At 45.7% G+C, this 23,477-nt stretch overlaps 1 protein-coding gene across 8 annotated transcripts in view; it reads left to right on the top strand.

Moving 5' to 3' along the window:
- NAV2 (neuron navigator 2) overlaps positions 1-23,477 on the top strand; it is a 393,377-nt gene that overhangs the window by 209,464 nt on the left and 160,436 nt on the right. For all 8 annotated transcript variants that reach the window (XR_010406923.1, XM_045894013.3, XM_064576736.1 and 5 more), the window contains 2 exons: positions 11,878-12,979; positions 17,720-17,832. Coding sequence is in view for 7 of the 8 variants with exons in the window: in XM_045894013.3 (XP_045749969.2) it covers positions 11,878-12,979; positions 17,720-17,832 (1,215 nt within the window). In the remaining variant the exon portion in view is untranslated. The remainder of the gene's footprint in view (positions 1-11,877; positions 12,980-17,719; positions 17,833-23,477) is intronic.

Genomic DNA, 23,477 nt, shown 5'->3' with positions numbered 1-23,477 from the left:
GTGTGTGGTAGGAGATTTCACACTCTTCAGTCCCTTGTTTTCCAAGTTCATGTGGATGGCAGTCACCCGAGGAGCTAGTTAAGGCTCCAGCTGCTCGGGTCCATCCCGAATGGGATGAGATTCCGAATGGCCAGGTGTGGGAGCAGGGCTGGCAAAGCTACTTTGTTTAACCAGCTTCAGAGCCCTGAGTTCAGTCACAGCTATGCTGTTCACTGATTGACTGCGAGACCTTGGAGAAGTCATTACCTGCCCAGAGCTTTGTTCCCTTTCTGGGAAATGAGTGACTTAAAGTAGCAGATCTCTTCCCAGGTCCAAAATCCTGACGATTTCACCATTCTAGCTGTGGTCTGAGCTGGGCGCCACAGGGCAAGATCCTCACCGCCCTTGTTCTGAATATCATTCTTGTATTTAATACAGGCCAAGATCACAGCCATTTTCATAGCTGCCATGTCCCAGGACTGTGTCATGGTGAGCCTATTGTTGATAGAAATCTTTTTAGGCATGCCACTGTGCAGCCATTATTCCTGCTTCCTGTTGTCATGTGGTCTTTTTGGCTTTAGTGCAGAGCCTTAGACTAATCTTATTGAAATAAAAGGGAGAAGAGGGCGCCTGGGTGGCTCAGTTGGTTAAGCGACTGCTTTCGGCTCAGGTCATGATCCTGGAGTCCCTGGATCGAGTCCCGCATCGGGCTCCCTGCTCAGCAGGGAGCCTGCTTCTCCCTCTGACCCTCCCCCCTCTCATGTGCTCTCTCTCTCTCATTCTCTCTGTCTCAAATAAATAAATAAAATCTTTAAAAAAAAATAAAAATAAAAAATAAAAAAATAAAAAAAAAGAAATAAAAGGGAGAAGACACACGTTAAGGATATTTAATGCTCGGAATGCATATCATGAAAGCATTCTGCAATCTATAAGATTATAACTTCACAGGGGAAAAGGGGGTATAACTTCTCCCTTCTCCCTTGTATACCTTTTCTGTTTAGTGATTGTTACCTGTTGGACAGCTATCTTATCTGATTTAAGTGAGGTGCCCATTTTCTGCCACCTCCATTAAGACAGTGTTTACCAAAATGCATACCATGATAAGCTCTTACCTTAAACTACCCCATAAAATCAGTTTATGGCAAAAATACATTTAGGAATCGTACTCTTCCATTATCATTTTGGATATTCCCAGTGCAAATAAGCTTAATAAAGCTTCTTAGAAGTCCTGCAAGGCAAGGAAACTGACCACTGTTTAGTGTTGTTTTCCAAATTTACCTGACCTTGGAACCCCTTCTCTTTATTAATGCCTGTTTACATTGTTCATTGGAAAGCATTCTGGTTTAACACTGGTTTGGAGGCTCCTATTTTGGAGTATCCATCTTTTGCCCCAAGAGAAAGGAAGATTGGGCTGGTAACTTAGGGGAGAAAGCCTGCAGAATTCCTTAACTAACTCTATCTTAGAGGAATATATTTACAATAGCATATAACCATTATGCTCTGCCAAAGAGCTGTTGGCTGTGGACAGTGACCTCTTGCAAGAATAAGATTTGCCCCTTGTAAACTATTTATAATCTCTCTGTGAAATTTCATACACTCATGAAACAAGGGAGAAAGTTTTCTATGTCCAGTTTTGTGCTTTCTTATAGCCATATATGGTACAAGATAGAGAAATGGTTTGACCAATTAAAACAAAAGCTTTCTCCTGAAACCTATTGCTTGGGATTTCGAACAAATAGTTCAAGAGAGAGGAAGGGGGTATTGTGAGGGTGATGCGCCTTCAAGAAATGAAAGATGAAGAAAAGGAACACTTTTTATTTATTTTCTTTTTTTTTTTAAAGATTTTATTATTTTTTTGACAGAGTGAGGGACAGCAAGAGAGGGAACACAAGCAGGGGGAGTGGGAGAGGGAGAAGCAGGCTTCCCGCTGCCCAGGAGCCCGATGCGGGGCTCGATCCCAGGACCCTGGATCATGACCTGAGCCGAAGGCAGACACTTAATGACTGAGCCACCCAGGCGCCCCATGGAACACTTTTTATTTTTAAAGGCATCTTCCTGCAAATGTCAGCAAATGATTTGTCTCCTCATCCAGCTGAGTTGGGAGGATTTTCAAAATACCTATAGGACACCTTTTGGTGTAGCAAGTGCATGGGGGAGGGAGAGAGATTTTACTAATTCTCTTTTTAAGACGTTACTACAAGGTCGAACATAAGTGCAACCGTATACTAACATTTCCAGTAAGTTAACGTTTGTTTAGCTTTACCAGCTCTTGATGGCATTAAGCATGATTAGAAAATGTACCTTATAAAACTGGAGACGGTATAGGGAACACTGTGTAGGAAAATGGTACTTTGTTATTTTCGTCCACTACCAGGAGAGAAACGAGGGTACTTTATTTTTTTCACGGCCAGGAGAGAAACAAATGATCTCATTACCCCTCCTGTCATTCTGTTTTATCCAAAATAAGCCACTGAAGGAAAGGAATTGCTTTGTCATATATTAAAGAGCATATATTAAAAACCAGCTGTAATTGCTCCAGCTGTGGAGGGCCCCTTCTTCCCCTTCCTCTGGGGTGAAAAAGTCACTGAGGAAGACCGGGAACTCCGTGGCTCACACAGAAAAGAGCTGGCTGCAGGCTAGCAGGATGATGCACTTCTGCATTCTGCACATTTCTTCCTGGCCACACCCTTACAGGACACTGGAGTATGTGGACGTGACCTTCTCGGTGACCCGTTACAGCAAAATTTCCACCACACGTAGAAGAAAAAAACACCGAAAGCATCACTGAAGTTTCTAGTCGGTTCACTTAGCTTTAAAGGGAACAACTAGCATAATTAGGCAAGATGCTAAAGCCAGTCACACCTGATTTTAATTTTGAGCCCTGTGGAGGGATTGAGCGTGGGTAACAGTTTTTATTTGTTTGTTGGTTTTTCCACCAACCATCTCTGGGCACCTACTAGCGCATCAGCCATTCTCCTAAGTAAGCTCAGTGCCGGCTGACGAGTGCCAGGGACCCCAGAGAAGCCTCAACAGTCTTAAGGCTCTTCAAATTAAAAGGGATGGCCTCTGGTTTGGGGATTCAGGAGAGTTCCTGGAATGGAAGGTGTGGAAGGTAAACTGGAGGCTAAGGTTGGGTATGGTGGGGGGTGAGGGTTGGGGGGGCGGCGGGCGGTGTGGCATGCCGATCAGAGCAAACAGCCAGACCAGAGAGTTGGTGAGGCCAGAGTTGGGAGGAAGAATTTAAGTGGTGTAATTTTGCTTGCCAACTGTATTGCTATTCCTTTGAAGCAGAAATGGTTTCTTCCAGCTAAAATAATACTAATAAAGTAATATTCTAAACTATATAATCATGTGATTTTTTTTAAGGTTTTATTTATTTATTAGAGAGAGAGAGAGATCACAAGTAGGCAGACAGGCAGGCAGAGAGAAAGGGAGAAGCAGGCTCCCTGCTGAGCAGGGAGCCTCATCCTGGGCTCGATCCCAGGATGCTGGGATCATGACCTGGGCCGAAGGCAGACACTTAACCGACTGAGCCACCCAGGTGACCCTCATGTGATTTGTTAACCATCAAACTAACAGAGATGCTTTTTCTTTAATTTAGCAAACATTTCTTGAGCCTTTCGTGTGTGCCAGTCCCATGCTAAGAACTGAGAATAAAGTTTAGGCAACGATGGTCAGAATTCTGTGTCACTGTGGCCAAATACAACCTGATTTTTTTCACTGTGGTAAAATATACCTAGTATGGTATTTGCCGTTTTAACTATTTTAAAAATGTATGGTGCCATGACATTAAGTACACTCACACTGTTGTGCAACCATCACCACCATCTCCAGAACTTTCCATCTTCCCTAGCTGAAACTATGGACTCATTCCCTCCTCCCCTCAGCTCCTGGCAGTCATCCTTCTACTTTCTGTCTCTATTGTCCATTGTTTATCCACTGATGGACCCTTGGATCGCTTCTACCTTTTGGCTATTGTGAATAATGCCACCATGAACATAGGTGTACCAATATCTGTTCAAGTCCCTGCTTTCATTTCTTTTGGGTATATGCCTAGAAGTGGAATTGCTGGATCATATTTTATGTTTGATTTTTTTGAGGAACTGCCATTTTGTTTTCCACAATGGCTGTACCTTCTTACATCCTCACAGTAGTGCACAAGGGTTCTAATTTCTCCATACCTTCTACAAGGACTCTTTCTGGGTTTTGTTGTTGTTGTTGTTGTTTGTTGTTGTTGTTTTTAATAATAGCCATCCTAATGGGTACGAAGTGGTATCTTACTGTAGTTCTGACTTGCATTCCCTAATGATTAGTGATACTAAACATCTTTCCATGTGCATATTGGCCATTTGCATATCTTCTTTGGAGAAATGTCCATTTGCCCATTTTTCCATCAAACTATTGTGGTGTTGTTTTCAAGTTATAGAAGTGCTTGATATATTCTGGCTATCAATTCCTTATCAGACAGATGATGTGCAAGTATTTTCTCCCATTCTGTAGATTTCCTTTTCACTGTTAATAGTGTCCTTTTTTCTTTTTTAAAAAATTTTATTTATTTATTTTAGAGAGAGAGTGTGTGAGTGGGGGGAAGGGCAGAGGACAAGGAGAGAATCTCAAGCAAACTCCATGCTGAGTGCAGAGCCTGACATAGGGCTTGATCCTAGGACCCTGAGATCACGACCTGAACTGAAACCAAGAGTTGGACGCTTAACTGACTGAGCCACCCAGGCACCCTCATAATTAGTTTTGTTTTAAGTAGGCTCCACGCCCAACGTGGAGCCCAACATGGGGCTTGAGTTCAAGACCCTGAGATCAAGACCTGAGCTGAGATCAAGAGTCAGACGCTTAACTGACTGAGCCATCCAGGCACCCTAACAGTGTCCTTTGATGCACCATTTTGATGAAATCCATTTTGTCTGACTTTTTTTTTTGCCGATGATTTTGCTGTCACATCCAAGAGATCATTGCCAAATCCAGTGTCATGGAGATTTTGTACCAAGTTTTCTTCTAAGAGTTTTATAACTTTAGCTCTTACATTTAGGTCTTTGATCCATTTTGAGTTAATTTTTTATATGGTATAAGGTAAGAATACAACTTTTTTTTTTTTTTTTTGCATGTGGATATTGTTTTCCCAGCACCATTTGTTGAAAAGGCTGTCCTGACTTTATTGAATAATAGTGAAAATCATTTGACCATATATACACAGGCTTATTTCTGGGCTCTCCAGTCTAATCCATTGGTCTATATGTCTGTCCTTATGCCAGTACCACACTGATTTGATTACTGTGGCTTTGTAGTAAGTTTTGAAATCAGGAAGTGTGAGACCTCTTTGTTCTTTTGTTAAGATTGTTTTGGCTCCTTTAAGATCCTATATGAATTTTTGGACGGATTGTTCTATTTCTGCAAAAATCATCATTGGGCATTTGATAGGGATTGCATTAATAGAGCAACTTTCTAAAACTATTTGTTTATGTAGATCATCATCCTTATTCTAAATTGGATGTTCTCAGAGCCTATGGAATTGTAGACACGAGAAGGTTCTTAGAGTATGGGTCCCAACAACGGCTTCCTCTTACTCTATGCCCTGGCCCTTTCCTACCCACTTTCCTTGGTGGTTCTCATGCCCCTCTTCTCTCTCTTTCTGTATCTGCAATGATCCTCTGCAAGAAGTATTGGACAGAAAACTATGTTTAAGCCCATGCCCTTAATATTAAACCTTGATCACAGCAGTGCTGAGAATGCTCCCCAGCCAGGTTCAAGGAATCCTTCAGAACCACTTAGTGGATTGAGTGAGGTTCCTGTGCCCCTCTGTGGTCTGGTAACTGCCTAACAGAGTTGTAGAGAAATTGACCTGAGCAACTCTGCAAACCATCTCTAGCCTGTGTGGTTAGAGTCCATGCACTTTCAAAAAAAAAAAGGAAAAAAAAAACGCTCAAGATGGACACCTTGACAAATTATAGGAAATTGCAAACATTTTCGCAGACCCAATTATCAGGTCTTTTCCTGAAGAGTACTGAGAGGATTTAGGCGGGAAACCTCCCCAGGGCAGGTTTAAAATCACAGTGGGGGTGACAGGAGCTGGGATCAACCAGTCTAGAAGACATTCCCTGTGCCCCTGCTGGCATGAGGACCAGACCACCAACGTCTCCCTAACTGGGAGGCTGGGGACAGAAGGGACTGGGGGCCCGTATCGGCCCTCTCTGAGGGAGAGAGGAAGAAATGCTTATTTATCTGCCTTAGACAGTATTTTCATTTAGAAAGTATTTTGGTTCCTGTCAGGGAAGGTTAAGGCTGGTTGCCAGAAAAACCAAACTTTCCCCCTCCCCACAGGAGGATTAATGTTCTCCTTAAACCCTTAAAAAAAAAAAAAAAAAAAAAAAAGCCTTTTCTCTTCTTCAAAGACATCCTGTCTTCCATGTTTCAAATGAGACTTTTCCTTCTTGTGGTGGTTTGTCAGTTGGTGGTGGGTGAACCTTGGAAGCTGGTCTTTTAGAACAGAGACATTTAGGTTGCAGGGCGCAATCTCCTCTAGGGCATAAAATCTGTTCAGGGGCTCTGTGATAGGCATTTAAAAAATGGCTTAGGGTAGGATATATTAGAGTTAATTGCATATAATAAGAGTATGCCTTGATAATTTTCAGTTTTGCATGTGGATATTTGGATGTTTATTGGGTGTGATGTAATGTGTCATTCTTTCTGCTTAGTCGTCAAAACTTGTTAAAGCCATTATTTTTAAAATTATCTTTGGCTAAACAAGGCGTGGTCGTGTGGCCAGTGCTGGCTGTTCTCAGCAAAATGCCGTGCTAAACAAATCCACGCAAATAAAACTCTAAGAAGGAGCCATTTCAGATTCGTTTTGAACCTAGTCCTTATTTGGGCCTTCTGCTTTGATTTCTATTTCATTGATCACATTTTCCAAAAGAACAGATTTAATATAAATAGGTATTTATAAAACATTTATTACATATTTTATATAGAAAATAAGTACTTCTTGATTTAATGGAAAAGCGTCTCCCCAACTTAAGTCTTTCACAAACTTGCGTGAGTTTAGCCAAATCTGAACTTTTTTTGTCTTATATTTTCGTTAAGTCGACTCAAATTTTAAATCTCTATCAAATATCCATGAAACAGTTAATTTATATATGTGCCAGTTATCTCTTCTAATATTGCAATAAAATATATGACTTTTAAAATATAAAAACACTCATCCACCTCCGAATAATACAGTGTATGTTAATAAAATTGCATTTAAATAAAAAATTTTTTAAAAATATTCACCCATATGCCCTGAAAAGAGTCTTACCTACTTCAGGGGCCCACATACCCTTGCTGGAGAAATACTGATGTTCAGAACATTTTCTTATGCTTTCCTCTTTTCTCCCTCTTAGATTCCTTTGCTCTAACAAAGGTTTGTATACTTGAGAACAGAAACTAGAGCTGTTCCTTATTAGGGAGAGAAGTGCTCTTAATTTTAAAGAACTCTCCCACTTTCCCTCCCCCAGGCTTGTTTTCATAGAATACCAGCATTTCTGAATTCACAAGCTCCTCATTCAAGGCTGACTCTTCCTTGACCCAGCCAGTTTTCTCTGACATTTACAAGTAAACATCTTAAGAGAACCGTGGAGGCAGAATGCTTGAAGGTAAAGAAACACCTGTATGTCAGCCCAGAATAAGGACAGAACTTAGTGAGGGCTGCGTTCTCTGGCCCCAACCGCACTGGGCCTCTCGGAGACTCACTGAGCTTTGAATGGAAGTGGAGCTGAAAAGATTCTAGAGAAATAGCTCATCCTGTTTCTTACAAATGGGGCGACTAAGGCCCAGAGGGGAAAAATGGCATATCTAAGGTCACACCGTTGGCTGGTAACGAGGCTTAAGGCTTGGCTCACCTACCCACGTCTCTTTTGTATTTATTTCACTATCTCTGAAGCAAGGTAAGGACAGTCTCATGCTAGGAATCACAAAATCCTGGCATTAGAAATGACTGCTTTCCAAAGAAAGAAGAACAGGCCCCAAACAGCCACTTCGGCCAAGGTCACTTATGTGTTACCTTCAGAATGACAGGACATGTCAAGACCACTCATGACCTGGAGCCCCCTTCACTATTAAGGGGATTTCTAGCCATGACATAAGTACAAAGTATAGATGGTCTTATCCTCAGGTGCTCTCATGCCCTGTTGCCCTACTCAGGAAACTCCTGTTCTGGAAACCACATTCAGATCATCTCTACCTTTTATAGCTATGACGAATAGCCTTGAAATGTCCCCATGATTCCATAACAGGGGAGCCCAGGCTAAATGCCAAGTAGAAAATCTGAGGCCCTGAGCCCTGATTTTGTTTTTTGTTTTTGCCGGAGTTTAGGCTAAAAAGTTTTAATAAAACTCTAATGACTAATCAGAAGTCTGTGTCTCTGTTGCCTTAAATGTGAATTGCAAAAGCCCAAACTACCAACCTACAATTCCAAAGCCACGAGTGTTTCTATGCTCTGGAAAGCTATAGGGCACAAAGATGAGGCGGGGGGCGGGGGGCAATGGATAGCCAGCCAGCCTATACCAGAAACATGGCACGACAATTCAAAGGTCATTGGCTCTGTGAAGGTTTCCCAAATGGGAGAATTAATGGGTCCCAACCCTTAGGCCTCATGGTACTTTGTGCATCCCTCTACAGTCCCTTACATTGTTCTCTGCTCTCTTGGAGGCCTGTTGCCCCTTTGGACAGTGAGTTCCTAGAGGGCAGGAGCTCTATTTTATTCTCCTGGATTCCCAGTGCCTAATGTAAGTAAGTAGCCCTCTCAAATCTGTTTATGAGGAGGTATGAACAATGTCCTAGGGAAATACAGAGTAGGGGAAAATGCCATGTGATGTAAACCAAGTGATTCATTCAGCTTTAGAGTCTCACTGTGACAGAGAGGGCATTTGAGCAGGGGTTTAAAAGACAAGTAGGAGTTTCTGGGAGCCATTTTGGCACAGCCTGAGAAGCGACAGTGTGAGTATATGTCATGCCTACATCGTGAGAGCCCTTTCCCCGCTGCCCTGCACCTTGCGTCTGAAGGAGACACACAGCCTCAGCTTGCTCTGTATATTTTACGTATCCGAGCCAGGTGTCTGTGTAACTCGTTGAGCTAGATGGTCGTTGGTTAATTTCTAGCTGTGTATGTTAGTGTTAAAAATACACAGACGTGCTAGGTAGGGGCATTTGTCAAAACCATTTCAAGTAGGCTTTATAGAAGTTCCAAGGAATGTGTGGGCGCAGAGAAGTCACCCTGACCCGTGTACTTACGCTCAGTGGAATGTGCCCAAGACTTCTTTAGGAAAGCGGGGTGCACCTCTGAATGTCATGTGGTTCTTGTAACAGTGTCCATTGTTACAACCTGCCCCCAAAGACTTTAGCACTTACGTTAGCACTTACTTTCTTTATTTCCTCATTTTTAAAAATTTAAATTCAATTAATTAACATATAATGTGTTATTAGTTTCAGAGGTAGAGGTCAGTGATTCATCGGTCTTATAGAATACCCAGTGTTCATTACATCCTGTAGCGCTTATTTTCTAACAAATGATAAAATTCATTCACTACGTTAATTACCATTTGTTCCTCTCTGCTGGAATGTAAACTCCATGAAGGCAGGGGCCTTCCTGTTTCACATCGGCGTAGCCCAGGTATAGAGAAAAATGTCTTACATATGCATTGAATGAGTGAATATTGACATGAGTGGAGATATTGAATGAACAAGTGAGTGAATACTTTTGCCCCAGATCTGAGCCCAGGTAAAGGGAAAGACGGTTGTCCTAAGAGAAGTGGAACTCGGGATCGGAGGTCACAAGTATTTCCTCCAGAGAGCCAACCTCTACACATAGGCTGCCTCCCTTCCGATGGCTGGGTTGGCTTGCGCCCCACCAAGGATGCCTTGAACACACCTAAGCAACGGAAAAGTTGATGCCTCAAAAGCACTCTCAAGTGGCTCTTGTTTGAATATACCCTTCATCAAAAGAGGTAGCTGTGATGATGCAGTCCCGAGAGCACTGTGTCAGGAGCCCTGGGTTCAAGTCCCAGCTACGTCCACGTCTAGCTATGTGATTTCGGGTCAGTTATTAGCCCTCCCTTGAGCCTCCATTTCCCGACTCATAAAAAAGGGGCACTGAGCCCCTCTTCACGGCGCGCCTAGCACTGCACCTCCTGATACCAGGAGGCCCTCTGTAAGCAGCGTCCGGCCTGTGGAGACCCTCTGAAAGGCCAGCTGTGTGGGTGGGTTCGTGAGCCTGTCTCCCGGCCAGTCTCCAGCTCTCCCCAGGAAAAGATCCAACAACGCCCCGTGAGTTTTGTTAGGGAGGATTGGGCAGCACCCCCCGCTCCAAACCCAAATCCCCAGTAAGTCAGGAAGATGTATGTGTTTTAAAACATTGGGAGGTCTGCTTTGGATCACCCTGGAGCTGTGGCTTCCCCGGAGCAACTGGGAGTGAGTGGAAGGAAGCAGTTCCTCCGCTGGGAGTTCTCGGGGCTCGGTGCTCCTGCCCCACACAGGGGCTGCCTGCGCTCAGCTTCGGTGGCCGTTGACTTTTAAATCATAAAACGCCGCTCTATACACAGTTTACTCTGTTGCTAGAAGGCAGCGGAACATAGGTATTAAAAAAAAAAAAAAAAAAGGCAGAAGCAGCAGCCGTTAATCCCGCCAGGCTTCTGGGTACTGGAGCAGTTGCGGATGACAAAAGCTAATTAGAAACATGAGCAGTTTAACTGAAAACACTTGTGACAATTGGAAGGGCAGCCTCTCTGGTTGGAGAATTTTTCCTGGGGAACCATTGCGGGAGAAAGTAGCTGCTGCCAGGTAAGTCATGTCAGGGTGACTTTGCAGACGCGGATGTGCCCTTTGGGGGCTGAAGTGCCGCGTCCCGTCTGTCCCGTGCAGTGGGCGGGCGTGGGGTATGGGTGGCGTGGCACCGGGCTCAGCCGTGACGTGCCCTCCCGGCCACTTTCTGACAGCTACCGTAATGCGGGCAACAGAGTGGCGTGGTTCTGAGAGCTCCCGGAGGAGGGCGTCACGGTCCTCATTCCTGGGGTATGGGCCCCCTTGGTGGCGAGCACAAGTCCAGTGTGGAACCCGCCCTTCTCAGAATCACTCCGATTCTCAGTTTGGAAATATCTTGAGGCTTATTCTGAGAAGAGAGTCTGGCTGGGGAAATGCTCCCCGAGCGAGCGCCAAGGGGGAAGCCTTGACTTTGTGATAACCTGTGTGTTTTCATGCCTACGGTGCAGCCATGTGCGGGTGATACTCTGAAGCTAAAAAATCTTTTTTAAGTCTTGCCTGCATCATGTTTGTATCTCTTTCAGAGTGTCAGCACAGAAAAATGTATATGCTTTGATAGGACCTAGCGACTTTCTCGGGTAATTATTCTTCTGTAAAGATCATGCTTGGTTTCTCTTTCTTTCTTTTTCTATTTTTTTTTTTCGTCCTGTTTTAATGTCTCTCCTACATTTTCTTAAAGTCGGCTAATTCCCAGTTATTTCGCATAACTGGGAACTTGGGTTGTGGGTTGAATAATTTAAAACAGTAGGCATTTCCTACATCTTTCCTACACACCATAGTGGTGATGGAGGTTTTTGCTAGTTTGTGTTTCCGTAAATGTATGCTTAATTGTGCTTTGCGCATGTTGGTGTTAAGATCAGTGTGCATTTGCACGGCATATCCCGGAATGTGCCGGCGAATGTGAACGGTGTGTGATGGAGAGCGGTTGGCAGGTAGGATCTGAAATTGGAAGCACAGGTAATGCACCAGGCGGGTGGTGGCGCCATCTGGCATTTGGGTGGAGAGTGATGGGCCGTGGAACCATGGCCCACCCTCCCTCACCGGCATTGCAGGTCCATAGGCATAATTCGGCTTTCCTTCTCCTCCCCATCTCTGCAGAGCCATTGGCGAGCCCAGCCTCCGCCCACCCCGGAATGAGCGAAAATGCACCTGCTCCTCTGGAGAGCGGCTGCAGTTCCAGCCCCGCTAACAGCAGCACCTCCTCAGCTATCCCACAGCCCGGCGCAGCCTCCAAGCCCTGGCGCAGTAAGTCGGTCAGCGTGAAGCACAGCGCCACGTCGTCTATGCTCTCGGTCAAGCAGCCCGTGCCCGAGGCCCCCAGGCCCCCAGCTGAAGCCATGAAGCCAGCCCCCAACAATCAGAAGTCCATGCTGGAAAAACTCAAGCTTTTCAACAGCAAAGGGGCTTCCAAGGCAGGCGAGGGCCCGGGGTCGCGGGACACGAGCTGCGAGCGGCTCGAGATTCTGCCCAGCTTTGAAGAGAGCGAAGAGATGGAGGCCACCGGTCGCTCGCTGTCCACGGCGGGTCCCGCTTCCAACAGCCCCAAGATTGCGCTCAAGGGCATCGCCCAGAGAACTTTTAGCCGGGCGCTGACCAACAAGAAGAGTTCCCCGAAAGCCAATGAGAAAGAAAAGGAGAAACAACAGCGGGAGAAGGAAAAGGAGAAAAGCAAGGACCTCGCCAAGAGAGCCTCTGTGACGGAAAGGCCGGACCTCAAAGAGGGGCCGAAGGAAGACCCCAGTGGGGCGGTGGTGACCGAGATGCCAAAAAAGTCCTCCAAGATCGCCAGCTTCATCCCCAAAGGGGGAAAGCTCAACAGTGCCAAGAAGGAGGCTACAGCCCCTTCCCACAGTGGAATACCAAAACCAGGAATGAAGAGCATGCCCGGGAAGTCCCCAAGTGCCCCTGCGCCTTCCAAGGAGGTGGAGCGGAGCCGGGGTGGGAAGCCGAGCTCGGGGCTCCCCCAGCAGAAGCCCCAGCTGGACGGCAGACACTCCAGTTCCTCCTCCAGCCTGGCGTCCTCAGAAGGCAAAGGCCCCGGAGGGACCACCCTGAACCACAGCATCAGCAGCCAGACTGTCAGCGGGTCCGTCGGGACCACCCAGACCACAGGAAGCAATACCGTCAGTGTCCAGCTACCTCAGCCCCAGCAGCAATACAACCACCCCAACACGGCCACCGTCGCACCTTTCCTGTACAGGTAGGTGTGGCCGCCTGCCCGCCCGTGCTGGGCCATGGGCCAGGGAGCCTCTCTGGTAGATTCTAGGTCTTTGAGGGCAGGAATCGGGCCTGCCTTCCGGGAGCAGGAAGGCTAGCAGCTGAGGTACCCTTTGACCAGCTGCTGATGGAGCTGTGCACGTGTGCTGGAGGGACCAGTTAGCCCGGCATGGCTTGGGCGGGGACGGGGAGAGAAAGCTGAAGAGAGGAAGCAAAATTCGAGCTGCCCCCAGGATGAGGAGGAGTTTGCCAGGCATGTGGGGCCCCAGGGGGGCATTTACTGAAGCAGCTGCAGCACGAGGAGACCTGGTGGGTGGTTCGGTGTCGCTGGACACGATAGGCCCCAGCGTCAGTCCTAACGGATCCTGAACATACTTCAAAAAATGAAAACCACGGAAATCACCTTGCTGAATACCTGAGGCTTCTTTTCACAGAGGGGTTTATCCTGAACTTCCAGACACTCATGGTTTCTTACTACGTCACATGTATTAAGTATTTTTTCAGTCCTTGCTGTGTACTAGACTCTTGAGAGGAGAGCGGGAACGGGAGGAAGGGACCGGTTCTAGAAGAACAAAAAGAACCAGATTATATTGAGACAAGCCTGGAGGTTTGCTTGTCTGACTCCGTCCCGTCCCCCGGTCCCTCTTCGTCTCTTAACGGCACATCCATGGGACCACGGGAGAGAACGTGGAGCCAGGTGGCCCGCAAAGTCCTCGTGTGTCTCAGCCTGCTCCGCACACCTTTGCGGCACGGAGGTTGCTGGCTCTTGGTGGCACTTGACACGTGCTGACGAGTCCTCTCCAGCAGATGGAAGCACCCCTAGCGCTGCTTTTAAGGGAGGCCCAAAGCTTTGCTCATAGTGCTCAGCTTGATCGTATACTTAAGATGTGTAGTACCTTTGGCCAGTCTGCACAGCCGAATGTTAATAATACCCCCTGCATAGCAAAAGGGGCCCAAAGATCGAATGCCATGTTCCAGGCACTTATTGTACAGCTTCTGCCCTAAGTATAGACACATATACACGATACACACACTCATGCACCCATAGGCATGGACATACATGGATAGTCACAAGTATGGAGACAAGTTCTTATTCCTTTACAAAATGCTAGTGTGCGTATGCCCACGTGTATTTACAACCCTGTTCATGTGCATAGACTCATACCCACACCTTCAGCTTCCTGTGTTTATATGGTTCCCCAGAGAATTGGATATCCCCTCTCTCCCTGCCCGAGTGGTACTCTGGGAGGCTTTGTTACCATCCCTGCCCACAGCGGCTGGAAAGACTGGCCTGAGTGATTCAGAGCAAAACCAGGCAGGGCCAGCCAGTGAGGGAATGCCAGGCCTCTCCTCGTCCCTCTTTCCTTCTCTTCTGCTCACCCTCCCCGTCAGCAGGGGTCAAGCCCGGGCTTTTTAATTGGGAGGAGGTCATCTCTTTATTCCATCAAGTCATCAGCTCAGCTAACCGTTGGAGAAGAGTGCCAGGGCTTAGAGAATGAATGACTCAGCACTCCATGCAGAGTCTCCTTGCAGGGCTTTGAATTCAGTTGTTCACTGAACCATGGAGGCAACTGAATTGCTCCCCATGAAATTTTTATCATTCCAATAACATTAATAGTCTTGAGGTCACGCATATTCAAGCTCCTGCTCAAAGATTCTTGATTTGCATTTTCGAAATGAAAATATAGGATGGTCTTTGGTCACCATCAATTTCACTCCCTCTTTCTTTTTTTCTGGAGTCACTGGAAAGATTGTAAAACATTTAACCTCTTTTAAAATTTCAAGCTTTTCTATGAGAGGAAAACTCCTAATGAAAGAGCAAATGTCTGACAAATAGGAGGAACGAGAAAATGTCACGCTATCTGTCAAACTGCATTTTCATTTTCACGTTCACCCCGTACGATGTCCTTCTGGCCCCTCTGATGTGCCTTTCCTTGTCAGGTGAACCAGGATGGGCATCGGGACGCCTGGGCTCTGTCTTTTATTAGCTTGTGACTCCCTGTGTGGTCTTGGGCCCTGCCTGCAAGGACAGCCATGGAGAATATGCACCAAGTATGTGCAGAGACCCAGCTAAGGGCTTTTTGTGCCTTAGCCCATATAATCATCCCCAAGACTCCATGAGCTAGCTACTTTTGAAATCCCCATTCTGTAGGTGAGCAAACTGAGGCTTAGAGTAATTAACTAACTTGCACCAAGTCCAGAGCTAATAGCTAGAAGAGCTGGTGTTTAAACCCAAGTCTGTCTAACTAGAGGGACCGAGTTCTTAAGCATGAAACAGTCTTGACTCTCTGAACCACTGCGTCTCTCTGAACTGCATTGTCCTCATCTGTAGAGTGAGGAGACTGGGTGAAATGAGGGGATTTTTAAAAATGGGTTAAACTCCCCTTGTGCTCTAAAATTCGATCAAGTTCATGGCTCACTGCAGATAATTTGCAGTGCTCCCCCCAGCCCCAGAATCTGTCCATGTTAGTGATGTTACCAAGGCATAAAAGAAAGATAAATCATCTTTTAAAATCACTCTGAATGAATTGTTTATCAATTCAGAAGTAACACTGTATATCTACCACTTGAAGCTCTACTGGATGCTTCTATATCCTATCAGGGGAGGTCGCTGTTGTAAGCCCTGCTGCACAGATGGGGGGCCCTGAGGGTCCGAGGTATGAAGTGACTTCTCAGATGTGCATGGCTACCTCCAGCCAGCTGCACTCCTACAGCTCAGAGGGTTCAGACTCCGAGTCTAATGCTCCTTCCCGTACCCGGCATCTTTCTAGACTTAAAAATTTCTCATTTGTCTGTTCACCGCACCCTGCCTAAGTGTCTGCTCTACACGTGAACTTGATCAGCTCGGGTTCTTGTATGTACGTATCAAAAAAGCCAGTCTTTGCTTTCAGAGAGCTCTCTGGTTGAGGGAAGATGTATTAATTAGATCCCATTGTAATACATCGGCGTCAGGCGAGTAAGAGCGCTGTCAAAACACATAGGTAGAGCCATCCGCTAGCACCGCCCAGGGAGGCTTCCTGGCCAAGATGACGTGTGAACTGCATGTTAAAGGCAAATGGGGAGCAAAGTGAGGAAGAAAGAGGAAAAGAGCCTCCGGGCACAGATCACCGTAACTACAAAGACAAAACTGCTAAGGGCATGATGTGATCTCGGAATGGAGAGAAGACACGGGTGGAACACAGGGCAGGACTGGCAGGAGACAGGGCTGGAGATAAATGAAGAATCCCCACTTCGGGCATTGTCTTCCACAGTAAGGACTTAACTTTCTCTGTGGGCAATGGAAACTATCAGAGGCCTTTCATCAGAGTGATGTGATCACATTACAAAAATCAGTGGAGGATGGTGTGGGGAGGAGACCAGACCTACAAGCGGTCTCGAATAGAGAGCGCAGATTCAGGTGCCTGATTCAGACCTAAAAGGTAACCTAAATCAGCGGCTCGAGGTAATGGGACTGGGGCAGAGGGACTAGGCCTCTCTGGAGGGAGCAACCATCCCTTGGCACCAGCAGGTGGCAAGGTCCTGATTGACTTTCTTGTTTTTACTGAAAGAAAAAGAAGAGAAAGGGACAAGGCAGAAATCCAGATATTTCTTGCAAAATCTCCCAGTTTTAAAATGTTGAAATGAATTCAAAAAGTGTTAAAATACTACACAGACCAGTAAGAATCCATGGGCTGGTTCTAATACTTGGCTGCCATTTGTAACCTCCAGGCTAAAGGCAGTGTACCTGTTTACACAGTGCTTATAGGGCAGAGATGATGAGAGCTTGGACTCTGGCCAGGGGGTCAAGAGGAGCAGTGGGAATCCAAATATGCTTGACGGTTGGAGATTGCAGGCATTTGGAACTGATGGCTTCATTTGGAGGGCAAAGGCGGGGCAGAATAGATGACGAGGTTTCTCAGTACGTCCCCCACATTTAAGACAGTTCACATTCTTGGCAACCACTTTCTTCACAGAGAGTGAAATCTGGTTGAATGAGCTCAGGATGCTAATGAATTAATAATGCTACACCCAGGGTTATGCATCTGAGTGCAATTACGCATTCGCATGCCATGCCTAAGTCAGCAGTAGTTGTGGCTAGAACACATTGCACGAAGCAGTTGCCTTGATTTGCTTGACAAATGAGGGCACAGAGAAGGTTTGGGGAAGTACAGATTTCAGCCAAGTGTTGAAATAATGATCAATGAGACCTTTCATCTCAGAAGATCTGAGCTCTGAATCAGAGATGTGGAGGGCAAACACACCTGCTTGGCACCCACTCCTGACTGGTTTTATAGTCACCTTTTCAGAGAGAGCCATGTCAGGAAGATTTGGGGAGGGCCGTGGGGCTGTTAATGGAGTCCTCTTTATGCTTGACTTGCTGGCATTGCTGAGTATTTAGAAGTTGCTCTTTGGCAGAGGTTAAATGATCAAAACCACGCGGTACTCTCCAGCATTTTTCTGGCTAGACCTAGCTCCCTGATGGGGATTCAGAGAAGCATTCCCCAGTGAGGGATTGCAGACCCTCCATTTGGGCAATGAATATTTCATCTTTTACAGTTCGGTGGTTCTCTCTCTTTCTAGGACATTGCTCCACATGTGCTGATGAATTATTTAGAGTCAGTCTGCTGGTCTGCTCTGTTCTAAAGCTTCTTGTGGGTGGTGGGTGCTGTGGTCAGACCACAGTGGTCCAGATGTGGTAGCTACTGTTCGTGACAAGTGTGTCTGCTTTGGTTTGTGTGTGAAGGTCCCAGACAGACACCGAAGGGAATGTTACTGCTGAATCCAGCTCCGCGGGTGTGAGCATGGAGCCCAGCCACTACACCAAGAGTGGACAGCCTGCTCTGGAAGAACTCACTGGTGAGTACGGAGCCCCCAGATAGTCTGTGTCTGCTGGTGATGAGGCCTCCCGTATGACCACCTGCTGGAAGGGCACAAACCCAGCTTGACTCAAAGTTGCTTTACTGTTGCATTGATGGATGAGCTAAACAAACTTATTTTCTTTTTTATTATTTTATTATTTTCCTTCTTCTCTTTCTTCTCAGTCCTCTCTCACACAATCTACTCCCTTGTCCCCAGAATTGTAAATAAGTCTCTTACTTATTGGCAGATCCTATTTTAATAAATATTCCATTTCACTCATGTAGGGGGTCTGGGTGCTCTGACACTTAACCTTGAACCTCCTTGTTCACTCTTCAGATAAAGTCACTTTCAAACAAGATCTGGAGCTATAAAATACTGTCTTTTTTTCTTTCCTGTATGGAAGCACCGATTGAAAATGCATTCTTAGCATCCTCCATTAATCAGAAAGAATACAGCATGCTTCTTTTACCAAAAAGAAACAAACGAGCAAACCTAAATTTTATTTAAGTATAACCTAGCCGATGATGATTAAAAGGGTATTATGTTATGTGAAAACATAAAATCCACAGTGTCATGTAGTTAAGGCCACAGATACTGATTTATCAATGTTACACTGTCACATTCTTAAAGGAGAAAAGTTAGATATGAGTTAGGATTCCTACTTCAGTGCATTCAGAGTTACCCCCTCCTCTGTCTGTCTTCCCTGTTCCCCAATTCTGTGCCCTCTCTTCCAGCAACTTCTAATCAGGGAAGTAAGTGGTAAACCACATATTTAGCTGTGGTTGTATTATTCTTCGCATATCTTACCACTTCCAGAGTTGGGTTAAAAATTGAATCCATGTTTAAAATCCATTTATTAGACTAAATATCCATGACCACAGCATTTTAATAGCCACATTACAGCTGTGGCATTGGTCTGCAGCCCACGTGATGGAATCGTACCCATCTCACCATTAACTCTGAATATTAATTTCAGAGGATCTGAGCGATTTAACTATTTCCTTCTGGTTCTGCTGGCTGGGCACAGTGATGGGGCAGTGTATTGAAGCCATTTTGAAGTGATCCATCTTGCCATGGCTCAGGGCCCCACATTTGGGATTGATTTTGTGCTTCCTTCTCACCAAGCTCTGTAGCCCCCTTGCAGATGAGGACACGGATAGCCCAGCTAAAGAGCCCGCTATGAGAAGGGCGTGGCATTCAGTGACTGCTCAGGTCTCCACACGCATTCCAGACCGTGTTCTTATGTGCACACATCAAAGGAGCCGGGCCAGCACTCCAAGGGCCCGGCATGTATCAGATGTGTGTCCCGTGGAGTAGCGTGGATTCATGTCAGACACCAAGGCTCAGCAAAATTCACGTTTGAAAAGCAAAAGCAGCTAGAGAACATTCCACATCACACTTAAATTTCAGAGTGACAGATTACAGCCTATGATCTTTCACCAGTTTTTCTCTTTCTCCATGTGTCTCCTCTGCATCAAGCCTGTACAGCCAAGGAAGAGCTCAGGGAGCCTGAGATGCTGTAGTTGGTGTGGGGGACAGACCTGTGCAACCAGGCTTGCCTGATCAAGCACTCTGGTTTTCGTGAAGTCTGATGGCATGGGTTGCTGATGGGAATTTTGTCCGTCCTCCCCCTGCTTCCTTCCTTCCTTCCTTCCTTCCTTCCTTCCTTCCTTCCTTCCTTCCTTCCTTCCTTCCTTCCTTTTTCTTTCTTTTGCTGATGGGAGTTGCTTAATCAGAGTGGATTGTCTTTACATTCAAGCAGTGGAAATCAAATGTGTGACTATACTGTGAATTAGGGAGATAATGAATAGTAGTGCAAGGTTAAATTAACTTATCCATAGCTGATCCCTTGAAATGATAATGAATAGTAAGTGTATTTAGAAATAGATATTTAGGGGGCACCTGGGTGGCTTAGTCACTTGAGTGTCCGACTCTTGATTTTGGCTCAGGTCATGATCTCAGGGTCACGAGATCAAGCCCTGCGTTGGGCTCCACACTCGCTTTCTCTCTTGGAAAAAAAGAAAAAGGAAATGGACAATGGACATTTAGGAGACTATTTGACCAATTGCTTTGTTCTTCCTCTCCTTAGGTGGGGAATTGGGTGGATTTTCCCATGGTGCTTTGTCATTAGCATAGCATTACAGCTGAGACCTGCGTCTTGGGTTGTAGAGTTAGAAGGGAGCACACACACCTGTTTATTACCCAATCCATGAATCCCTCTCTCCATCACTGATGAAATGTCTTTCAGTCTCTGCTTGGATATTTGTGACAGGAAGTTACTTCTCCGTAAGGCAGCCCTTCCATTTTTTGTTGACTCTAACTAGTAACAGAATTCTTTATTCTTTCGTTTCTAATCACTGGATATAATCCATCTCCTGTAGCCCACAGATAATTTCCATTCTCTGTCATACAACAGGTTCTTCCTTAAACCTCCTTCCCCCAAATAAAAATCCCAGGTTCCTTCCATGTTCCTCTTGTAACACCCTGACATCCTCCAGACTCAGCTGTACTTGATCAGAATGTGGTGTTCTCTCCATCATGACCAGTGGCCTGAGGGAGGCTGACCTTGCAAATATAGGAGAGCTGCAGAGAGCCACAGGATAGCTTAACATCTCTGTATATGAGCAGAAGGAGCCTCTCTTTCCACGAGAGCATGGCTGTGTTCTTATTTTGTTTAGGTTGTGAGTTGGTAGGGGAGTCTTACATCATCTGAGGAGGTAGAATTGGCAATTCAGAATGTGATCACCCAAGCAAGGCAGGTGGGGTCCTGGTTTGCCCTTCTGCATTGCTCTTGGAATCTGGTATGTGTAGAGCTCTGAGGGGAGCAGACATTTCCCAGAAGAAACCCCCCTGCATACACCCCACCTTGGGGGGAAACAGAAAACCCAAATCCAACAAGCCCTTATTTTGTGCCAGGCTTATCATATGCATCTTCATTTGATCTTCCGACCAACCCTTTCAGAGAGGGTTTTCTTTCTTTCTTTCTTTCTTTTTTTTTTTTTTTTAAAGATTTTATTTATTTATTTGACAGAGAGAGACACAGTGAGAGAGGGAACACAAGCAGGGGGAGTGGGAGAGGGAGAAGCAGGCTTCCCGTGGAGCAGGGAGCCCGATGTGGGGCTCGATCCCAGGACCTGGGATCATGACCTGAGCCGAAGGCAGACGCTTAACGGCTGAGCCACCCAGGCGCCCCTCTTTTTTTTTTTTTTTTTTTTAAGATTTTATTTATTTGACAGAGAGAGACACAGCGAGAGAGGGAACATAAGCAGGGGGAGTGGGAGAGGGAGAAGCAGGCTTCCTACAGAGCAGGGAGTCCGATGCGGGGCTCGATCCCAGGACCCTGGGATCACAACCTGAGCCAAAGGCAGATGCTTAACGACTGAGCCACCCAGGCACCCCTCAGAGAAGGTTTTCATCCCCATTTTACATTTGGCATTCAGAAAGATAAGTGACCTACTCAAAGTCAAGTTGCTAATCAGCAGCAGTGCCAGGATTCAAGCCTTTATCTGTCGAAATGCAGATAGTCTGTGCTTTTTTAACTGGACACTGACCAAACATTTTTGGACAAGAGATACATCTCAGGCATCTATAGATTTGTGTGACGGTTACTAAGAGTAAGGGTGAGATACCATCCCATGTCAAAGATCTTTGACTTTCTAAAGGAAAGTAAGCAGGCGAACATGTCAATTAGGAGAGATTTCGAGAAATAAGTATAATTATTATACTTTGGCATGTGATTAATTAATTTGAAAACATGTACCTAGATTTAGCTTTGATAAATGTGTACTGCAGGGCCTAGACCTGTCCAAAGGGTCAGTTCCTTTTTGGCCTTCTTACATAGAATATGGCCAAACTGGCAACAAAAGATATTTACCTGTTGGCCCCAGGAGAAAGATGCAGTTACATTCTTCCAGCACCACTCAGGGGAGGTAAGTAAACATTCATCACTGCTTTCCTTTCAAAACACATACATGTATGTATTTTTAAAGAATTGGGTGGGAAATGCAAGCTGGACCACTTTTCAGATAAGAGAAAATCGCCTTCCAACTTTCTCTTGGTTCAAAAGGGGGAGAAAATTGAAAACACTTGGCATTTTCAAGGACAAGAGAGTTGGCTAGAGCCAATTTCCTCCCTAAAATCACACATCTATCATTCGGTCCATCTGCCAGCCTCCAGGCACCACCATGTCAGGAACAACCTGTGGAAGCCATTCTGTCTCAGAAAGAAAGTCACTGCTATAACATTTCTTAGCTGCCTATTACCTTATTAATGATGACTGCTGGGAGTTCTCCTTAGTGTCTGATGTAAATCCTCTTCGCTGCTGCCCATGTGTGCTGTGTTCTGTGTGGAGATTTCTTTAAAAATATTGCTCGATGCATGAGATAGTCACAGGCTTTTAAAGAGCCTTGATGAAATGTAGGGATCCGAAGGGGCACGTGCACCCCAATGTTTATAGCAGCAATGTCCACAATAGCCAAACTTTGGAAAGAGCCTAGATGTCCATCAACAGATGAATGGATAAAGAAGATGTGGTATATATATGTGTATATATATATGTGTGTGTTTATATGTGTGTGTGTGTGTGTGTGTATATATGTATATACACAATGGAATATTATGCAGCCATCAAAAAAAGAAATCTTGCCATTTGCAACAATGTGGATGGAACTAGAGGGTATTATGCTGAGCGAAGTAAGTCAATCAGAGAAAGACATGTATCATATGATCTCACTGATATGAGGAATTCTTAATCTCAGGAAACAAACTGAGGGTTGCTGGAGTGGTGCGGGGTGGGAGGGATGGGGTGGCTGGGTGATGGACATCGGGGAGGGTATGTGCTATGGTGAGCGCTGTGAATTGTGTGAGACTGATGAATCACAGACCTGTACCTCTGAAACAAATAATACATTATATGTTAAAAAAAAAAAAAAAGAAGAAGAAGATAGCAGGAAGGGAAGAATGAAGAGGGGGAAATCGGAGGGGGAGATGAACCATGAGAGACTATGGACTCTGAGAAACAAACTGAGGGTTCTAGAGGGGAGGGGGGGGGATGGGTTAGCCTGGTGATGGGTATTAAAGAGGGCATGTTCTGCATGGAGCACTGGGTGTTATACGCAAACAATGAATCATGGAACACTACATCAAAAACTAATGATGTAATGAGTGGTGACTGACATAATAAAATAAAATTTTAAAAAATGAATTAAAAAAAAAAAAAAAGCCTTGATGGTGGTTCTGCGGTCTTCTCAGCCCTCCCTGGAATTTCTCTGAGGAAAGACACTTGCTTCCTTTCATCATCCCCGTAGTGATGCCCCATCTCCTCTGCGCCATCTCAGCCCAAACAAAGCAGGATAGCCAGAGAACCCAGAGCAAGGCTACTCTTGAGGGCACGTGGTTTCCCAGCTTGTGTGTGGCCTATTTTTCCTGGTATGTTTGTGCCTGCTTCACCTCTGCCTGGCCAGGTGTCCTGCAGAAAATCTTGCCCCGAGAATGGAAGTCTCTTGTCACCCAAAGAGAAGCCCTCGATCCTCTTGACGGCTTCCCTCCCTGCAGCGCCGGCAGGCATGAGTCAGTGCTTGAGGTGGGCATTATGCTCAGGGGTCTCCAGGCCCCATCCCATTTAGTCCCTGCAGCTGTCCTAT

This window comes from Mirounga angustirostris, unplaced genomic scaffold (assembly GCF_029215605.1).
Source record: "Mirounga angustirostris isolate CCGP_5_RB_7025 unplaced genomic scaffold, mMirAng1.0.hap1 SCAF_13, whole genome shotgun sequence".
Lineage (NCBI taxonomy): Eukaryota > Metazoa > Chordata > Mammalia > Carnivora > Phocidae > Mirounga > Mirounga angustirostris.
The sequence above is the reverse complement of the archived record's forward strand: the minus strand, read 5'-3'. Positions and strand labels throughout refer to the sequence as shown.